Below are 8,177 nucleotides of genomic sequence, written 5' to 3'. Positions count from 1 at the left end.
TTGAGATCCAATCAGGTTTTGTCCTCTCGCCCCAACATTTCACCATTTTTGCCATCGTTTTCTCTTCTGGATTTCGATCGAGTGAAGATTCAGGCAGCCTCTTTGCCCACGACCCTAAGGTGTCACGGCATCGGCGGCGTTATTTTGCTCGGATATCAAATTAAGCTATGGCTCTTCGGATCGGCGGAGGGCTCGCCTCGCTGATGCTGATCTAGTAAGCTTTTAGCACATTTTCGATCCAGTTTTTCATACTTTTTCTCTTCTCGCTTTCTCGTCCGGAAATTCCTCGTCACGGAGAAGAACACAATGGAACCCCTCAAAAATCTTATTAAGTATTCGACATGGATCATTTTGATCTTATTAAGTATTCCACATGGATCATTTTGAATTCTTTTTCCCCCTATTTCAAGGATTTTTCTTCCTCTTTTTTTTTTGATAAAATCGTCCGTGATCCTGCAAATTTTGTTTGTTTTTTTACACCAAATGCTGGTAAATGCTAAGCATCGACGGCTTCTTTATCGAGATCGCTAAAGGCTCATGGATACCAAATTCGACAAAAAAAAAAGTACGTTTGTTAAAAAAAATCAGAGATCGATGAGAACTAGGCAGCGATAATGCTTCATCAAAACTTTAATTCTACGTCGAAATTCAGAATTCTCGATGGGATATATTTCGGCTAATTAGACTAATTGAAAATTAGTATAAAGTATTAAAATATGTATGTACAATGAAAATTTTCCTTCCAAAAAACCACTCATCTAGCTTGTTCGGATTGTTTCATATCGCCTAAGCACGTAGGCCTAATCTCCATTTGGACTCGAAACTAGGTCAGTGGGTTGGTTATTCAATGCTCTGATTCAACGGGTTTAATTTTTAATTGGTCCGTTTTGACTCGGACTCGATTGGGAATCGTTAGTTTAATGGTTACGTTCGGTTCAAGTTATTTAACTTGAATAATAATTATATAAAAAAGGAATATAATTTGTTTATAATTAATTTATTTAATAAAATAATTTATTAAATTATTAATTTTATTTTAATAAAATAATTTATTAAATTAATAAATATAATATGATAATTTTATTTTTTTAAATTTAAAATAAAATTATATATTTTATAATAAAATAATTCATTAATATAATTATTTTATTTTTAAAATTAAAAATAATTAAATTATCTTATAAATATTTAAATTAAAATTTATTAAATTAATTAATTTATTCTTAATTAGATTTTTAATACATTTTAATTAATTTAGTATTAAAATCGTAAAATAATTAAGAAAAAAATTTTCATTAACATTTAAAATCACAGAAAAATTTAAATTGTCAAGAAAATTACATTCCTGATTATAACTCTTTACTAATGACTAGTAATTATTTAAAAATCAATCCTAATTTAAATCAAATATGATTATCATTGATAATCTTTGACAGAAATTAATCATAACTTAAATCACATTCTTAGAGCATCTGCAACGCTAAAGGCGTTATAACACCTTCATCTCATCAAAACGCTGGGGTCCACTGCCATATTTGCGTTATAACATGTTACATTTTTCACCTCACAACTCATTTAACGTTAATACGGGTCCCAATTGTCGTGGTCGATCAGCCGATCGACCACCACATGTGGTGGTCGACTAACTGGTCGACCACTGATCGACCACCATGTGGTGGTCGACCAGCTGATCGACCACCAGCTCGTGGTCGATCAGCTGATCGACCACCACATCGTGGTCGATCAGTTGATCGACTACCTTCTACCGTAGAACTATGTAAAAATTTTTAATATTAAAATAAAAATTGATTTAATAAATTAAAATTTAATTTAATATATCAATGGAGCCCACCACATTCGTTAAAACGTTAAAGACTCTAAACGCGTTAAAAACTTTTAACACGCCGCAACGCGGCCGCCGTTCATCCGAGGCATTATAATGCCTTTTGAACGCCTTTTAACACGGCGTTGCGGATGCTCTTAGTTCGCGTGCATTCTTCAAAAAATATTTTTATAAAATTAATAAAATTGGTGTAAATGTTAGGTAATTAAGAGCATTACCCAAGTCAACATTACAATAAATTTAAATAATGTGATTATTTGACTCGGATTTAATTTACTTGATTAGTGTATGGAATTGCTGCCGTATGTAAAAGTAATCCAACTTAATAAATTCATTATTCATCCCTGCCAGTCTTTTCGTCGACTTAATTTTACATTTAATTAAGAGCATTACCCAAGTCAACATTATAATAAATGTAAATAATGTGATTATTTGACTCGGATTTAATTTACTTAATTAGTAAATGGAATTGCTGCCATGTGTAAAATTAATCCAACGTAATAAATTCAACGCCCACCAGTTTTTTCGTCGACTTAATTTTACATTTAATTCAATTGATAAAGGTATTCGAGCAATTTAAATATTACACGATGGCAATAAAAATTAAGGCTAATTACTATATTTTCCATTTTTAAATTTATGTTTAGAGAATAAAAAAAATTTAAAAGCGGGTGCATAAAATACCCAAAAAGGGTCCATTGAGTATGGCCACGGCCGGATGGACACGTGGAGGCATCGCATGCGAACTCGAAGTTCCAAAATGCAAGTCACTGTTTAGGGTGACGTGGCCTAGCGTGATACGCCTTCTAACTTTTAAGACTCGAAGCGTGATCCGGCCCTGCACTCTGCGCATTTTGATGCGGATATTATTGAAACGGAAATGTTTCACTTAGAGCCACGAAGTTTATCAAAATTGCAAACACACCTTCTACGGTTTAAAAATAAAATAAAATAGCACTTTTATTTTAAAAAGGGATCCTTCTTCTCTTATGGTTGCCAGTTATAATCATAAGAGAAATTCTTTTCCCCGTATTTTAAAATACTATTCTTGAATTTTTAAAAATTATTGGTGGGGAAAAGAATTTCTCAACTATGAGGTGGAAATTACAAAATTATAAAAAATGGAGGAGGCAAATGGAGTTTGATTTGGAGCGCACGCCATTTCGGATTTTTAGAATTTAGATTTAGTCAAAGTCGTAGCGACAAAGATACACCACAAAACTTCCTCGTTTTCTCTCAAAAGTCAACCCTATTCAACGCCTTAGCTTGTTCCGAGAAACACGGTGTCTAGATTTTGTCAAATAAATTTAAGTTTTCATAAACTCCTCATTTTTTTTATATGTTTATTCTCTCAATTTTAATTTATAAAGAATATTATAATATAATATTTATATATAATGATTATAATCGAGTTAAATATTTTTTATGTTAGAGTAGATATGGTTATAGATAGAATTGATATTATGTGCGCTGCTCCCGTGCATGCCAGACTGATCACCGTCCATCACGCATGATTGTGCAGATCTGACCGTCTAAAAGTGGGAATGCACAGTGCTCTATGCGCCTGACCCGCCGTTGTTCCTACCGTTGCAACCTCGCCGTCCGATCACTGTCGGGCGCCAAACCGGGCCTGATCGACGCGCCACTCGTCGGTGCGTCGGTCGGTGTCGGATTCCGACCGAATTGTGGTCAGAATCCGACGTAATTTGGCCGGAAACACGCCGACAGTGGCACGCGGCATTCCCGACCAAATCGCAACCGGAGATCGGTCGGGGAAGAACCGCCGTCGCACGCCGGTCCTTCCCCCGCCGGTCTCCGATCACGATTTGGCCGGAATCCGACCGCGATTTGGTCGAAAACGCCGCGTGCCACTGAGGGCGCGTTTCCGGCCAAATTACACCGGGAATCCGACACCGGACGACGCGCCGACGAGTGGCGCGTCGAATGGGCCTGGTCCGACGGCCGACGATGACCGGACGACGTGGCGACGGCGGCCGGAAGCTAAGGGGGTCGACTGTGTCACGCACGGGGGTCGCGCAGAATATCACCTGGTTATAGATACTAGATATCTTTTAAGATTATAAATATAATATTTTGTTTAATATTTAGATATAATTAGAAATCAGATTTCTTTTAATAGCTTAGTAAAATTAAACAATGAAGATTTAGAAATACTGTGGATTATGATTTTATCAAAGTGTATTATATCCTCACAAAATGTTTTGACTAATTGTGATATTTTGGACAATTTAATTTTTGCTCATGATATCGACATGTGTTTTATCATAATCCTCCAAGATCAGGAAGAGAGGGACCCACTGCGCCGCCTGCTGTCGTTCAAATTTCGAACGCCAGGTCCGCGTCGTCCCCTCGGCTAGATCGCTACCAGCCAATTGCCGCCCGACGCGTGGACTGTTCCGGGCCGCCGGCTCGGAAAGCGACTCGGTTCGCCGCCCGCCGTTGGGCGTTGCTTGACTCAGTTAATCATCCACCGTATTTCCATATTTACCCTCGCATAGATGATGAAATGACGCTTATACCTCGACCTACGGCGGAATCCTCGAAGACATGGGTGAGGGTGTTTCGGTAAATTCAAGTGTGCACGTGGAGCCCGAGATGGGGTATTTTGACGAGTCTCACGGCGCGGCGTAGCTGTAAAGCGCCGCGTGACTTCGAAGAAAATGTGGGGTCCGAAAAAAATCTAAGCAAAGTTTTTTACTTTCGCCCTCCGTAATTATGGATCATTAACATTTTCACGCCCAGAATTTTAAAATTTGATCTATTGCCCTAATTGCAGTTGATAATTCGCCTTCTTCTGTTAACATTATAACGTTAGGAGCAAATGGCAACGGTTTAAAAACTATAAAGCATGTTTAATCTGATGATAAATACAAAATTTAAAATGATAATCGTCAGACGATCAAGGATGTCTCGATGATTTTCTTGTAGTGTTAATTGCACGAACCGATTCAAATAGTGATGACAATAGACTTGTGATTGGTACCATGGAACGTTTATTCTACCTTAGCCCACAAATTATGCCTAACTAATTCGTCTTATTCTATGTTAGCATTTTTATTTACTCATAGGAAGACTTTAGGTTAGAAGGTAGACCTTTCGGGGGAGGTTGATAGGTCAGTCGACCTCTCTTAGGAAGTCAATAATTTTCTATGCCGAGTTTAATTATAGGTTGTGACAAAACATGGCTCGCAATTTCTACGTGATCCCTCAATTTGTAATTCAATTTAGTAAGAGTTTATTTGTGTTCATTCAATACACGCCATATTAATTAAATTAGCAAGCTTTAATAACTCACTAAATTAAATGAATAAATTTGTATATATATATAGCTCATTAATATTTTTAAATAATATTGTTAGAAAATAATATTCATAAATAATATTTATGAATCATGTTTAACAATATATAAAAATCTTAATAATATGCTAAATAAATAAATAATATTTAAAATAAATAAATAAACTCAATAATCTATCAAACAAGTTTAAAATATAAGAATTTTAAATAATCAAATAAGTTTAAATTGAGAGCTCCATTAATATCTAAACGAACCAAATTGAACCTCATAAAAAAGAAATTGAGCCAAAGTTGATCAATAATTTCAATGATTTTATTTATTTTAAGCTCGACTTAATTTGACTCGATTACTTCATCAAATAAATTTGAATACCACATAACATGTCTCGTTTACAGCCCTACTTATGTTGCTAATCGTACAAGCAATTTGGAACAATCCCCATGCAATGAAGAACGATTACTAATTAATTTCTAAGAAAAAATTGACTACATTTTATATAAATAAGACTTAAGCAAATAATTACATCATCTAATTACAATTTTATCAAAAAGCATAGTAATCATTGATTAGATGAATAATTGATTTTATTGCTCATATATTCTTAATGAGATGTATAAATACTACTAACAAGATAGGTTAAAATTAATTATAATCTTAATCTCTCATATCATACTTTGACACTCACATCTAAAATGTTTAATTAATTCATATAATTTTTAATGATTGAAATAGATTATCATGTCACCCAAAGATATGGATCACGAGGTGTGCTTCACAGTGGGGATATAGTGTGGCACTTAAAACAGTCATGCTCACTTTCTCTCTTTTTCTCTCTTTTCTTAATCACAATAAACTTTTTATTTAAAAAAAAACTTTTTTGCAATACATTTTAATTTTGCATTTAATGATCCTTATTTTAAAGAGATTATTTGTTTTTAAAAAAAAGTTAATTTTGGAAATTCTAAATGTTTTAGAAAATAAATTGGAAGGGCTTTTCTGAAAAAAGGGGAAAGAAATAATAATTTTCAATGGGCGGAATGAAACAAAAGGAAAAGGTAAAATGAACGGGGGAAACTAAAGGCACTGCATTTGTTACGAAGCCATTCAATGCTCCGAACGCTCGTTGCCTTTTCTTCCTCCACTTCTTCTTCTTCTTCTTCTTCTTCTGCAGTTTGTTCTCTCTTCTCCGGCGACTCTTCTTCCTCCCCGGCGTGATCCCCTGCCGCCCCGCCCTCGGCTAGCCCCCACCGTGCTCAGGTATGGCGGAGCGAGTTAAAAATCTCGTCTTTTTGGGCGGAAATGGAAGGAAAGGTGGAATCTTTCCTCATTTCCGCCGGAGAACTTTGGTTTTGAGGTATAGGGTTCTTGCTCATAGCTGGATGAGTTGCAGGTCGAGAAGGAAAGATCCATGGAGGCTCTGAAAGCGAGTTTAAGGCTCGAGGCGGCGTCGCCGTCGGGACAGCAGCAGCTTTCGAGCGAGGAGGCGGGGTGGGTCGTCGAAAGGGGGAACCTTTTAGGCGAGGGGTTCTCCGTCGACGACCTCCTCGACCTCGGCGAGTTCGCTGAGAACGAGGCGGAGGAGGCCGGAAGGGAAGCGGAAACGACGAGACATGAGGAAACGGAGGAGAACGGCAACTTTGATTCTTCTCCTTCTTCCCCGTCTTCGGGGCTCACCCTCGAGCTCCAGGCTCCGCCTCCGCCGCCGGCGGCGGCGGCGCTTTCGGATATATGTCTTCCTGTGAGTCTTCGCGTTGCTGGTGTTGGAATAATGGAGAAAAGCAGGCAAAGATGCGATTTTTATGCTTAAAGATTGTTTTTTTTTAGGCTTGTGATGCTGTTGAAGAACTTGAATGGATGTCTTTGATCATGGACGATTCCATCTCGGAGTTTCCGCCTCCGTGCGCCGGCGTATCATCGTTTTCTCCGCCTCAGGGAGACGACCAGAAGGAGAATCAGCGAGCCCGCGCAGCCGGGGAAGGCCCTTCTTTGTGCCTCACCGTCTGCGCGCTTTCCACCGAGGCCATGGTTCCGGTGAAAGCCAAGAGGAGCAAGCGCTCGCGCGGCGCCACCGCCTCCTGGTCAATGTCCGGCCCGCTCTACTTCGCGGACTCGTCCTCGTCCTCCTCCTGCTCCTCCACCTCCTCCTGCGACCCTTTCCTCGTCTACGACCCCACTGGCGCCGTGGAGCAAAGCTTCCTCCCTTACGACGACCACCACCGCCTTCCGCCTCCGCCGCCGGCGAAGAAGCAGAAGCCGAAGAAGCGCGGGCGGAAGCCCAAGTTCCCCTCCTCCGCCTCCGGCCCAAACGGCGAGCGGCGCTGCAGCCACTGCGGCGTCCAGAAAACCCCCCAGTGGCGCGCCGGCCCCCTCGGCGCCAAGACCCTCTGCAACGCCTGCGGCGTCCGCTTCAAGTCCGGCCGCCTCCTCCCGGAGTACCGCCCCGCCTGCAGCCCCACCTTCCTCGGCCACATGCACTCCAACAGCCACCGCAAGGTCCTCGAGATGCGCCGCAAGAAGGAGGCCGACGACCTCGTCGCCTCCTTCTAATCTCCATTCCAGCAGCGGCCTCCTCTGTAACGGATTGGAAATTTTCTCTTCCTTCTTTTAGAATTCAAGCAGCAGTTTTCAGCAATTTTTCTACTTGTAGCTAGCTTCCCTAGCTTTCCCTTTCCTACTACAATTAGATCTCCTTCTCCTCCATTAATCTTCCTGTCGAACAAGATAGATCCTCAGAATCTAGTGAATTTCCACGAACCAGAACCTGCAATACTGATTAATTATCATCCTTTTTTTCTGTCTTTTTTCCAGAAAGGAAGTCTTCTTCTCTGGAATTTTTGGACGACGACAGGATTTCGCTTCCAACTCTTAACCAATCTTCACCTAACTCCATGCATGGCAGAGCTGTTCTACCGATTCTCTTTCTGAAATCAAACTTATCGTGCTGAATTAGGTGATTAGGTGCGTGTTCTGGTAATCAATTGCAGTTACGGAGCACGCCTCATCCTAAAAATATAA

General features: G+C 39.6%; 1 protein-coding gene and 1 non-coding gene across 2 annotated transcripts; both read left to right on the top strand.

Moving 5' to 3' along the window:
• Positions 1-91: 91 nt before the first annotated feature.
• On the top strand, positions 92-232 carry LOC141830260 (small nucleolar RNA snoR77). The gene has a single exon (XR_012601949.1). It is a non-coding gene; the product is annotated as a small nucleolar RNA snoR77 (small nucleolar RNA).
• Positions 233-6,223: 5,991 nt separating this feature from the next.
• On the top strand, positions 6,224-7,866 carry LOC141829009 (GATA transcription factor 5-like). The gene is made up of 3 exons (XM_074716417.1): positions 6,224-6,419; positions 6,553-6,900; positions 6,987-7,866. The coding sequence occupies exons 2-3, from the start codon at positions 6,571-6,573 to the stop codon at positions 7,707-7,709; spliced, it is 1,053 nt and encodes a 350-aa protein (XP_074572518.1). The 5' UTR covers positions 6,224-6,419; positions 6,553-6,570; the 3' UTR covers positions 7,710-7,866.
• The last annotated feature ends 311 nt before the right edge of the window (positions 7,867-8,177 follow it).

Source organism: Curcuma longa, chromosome 5 (genome assembly GCF_044706935.1).
Source record: "Curcuma longa cultivar G26 ecotype Majalengka, Jawa Barat chromosome 5, ITB_CL_G26_1.1, whole genome shotgun sequence".
Taxonomy (NCBI): Eukaryota; Viridiplantae; Streptophyta; class Magnoliopsida; order Zingiberales; family Zingiberaceae; genus Curcuma; species Curcuma longa.
This window is presented reverse-complemented; position numbering and strand designations above follow the sequence as displayed.

What these genes read in the sequence shown, in the direction of transcription:
- LOC141829009 (XM_074716417.1), top strand. Translation starts at nt 6,571, where the DNA reads ATGGAGGCTCTGAAAGCGAGTTTAAGGCTCGAGGCGGCGTCGCCGTCG. An exon ending in TTTCGGATATATGTCTTCCT is followed by an intron (nt 6,901 to 6,986) that starts GTGAGTCTTCGC and finishes GTTTTTTTTTAG; the next exon opens with GCTTGTGATGCTGTTGAAGA.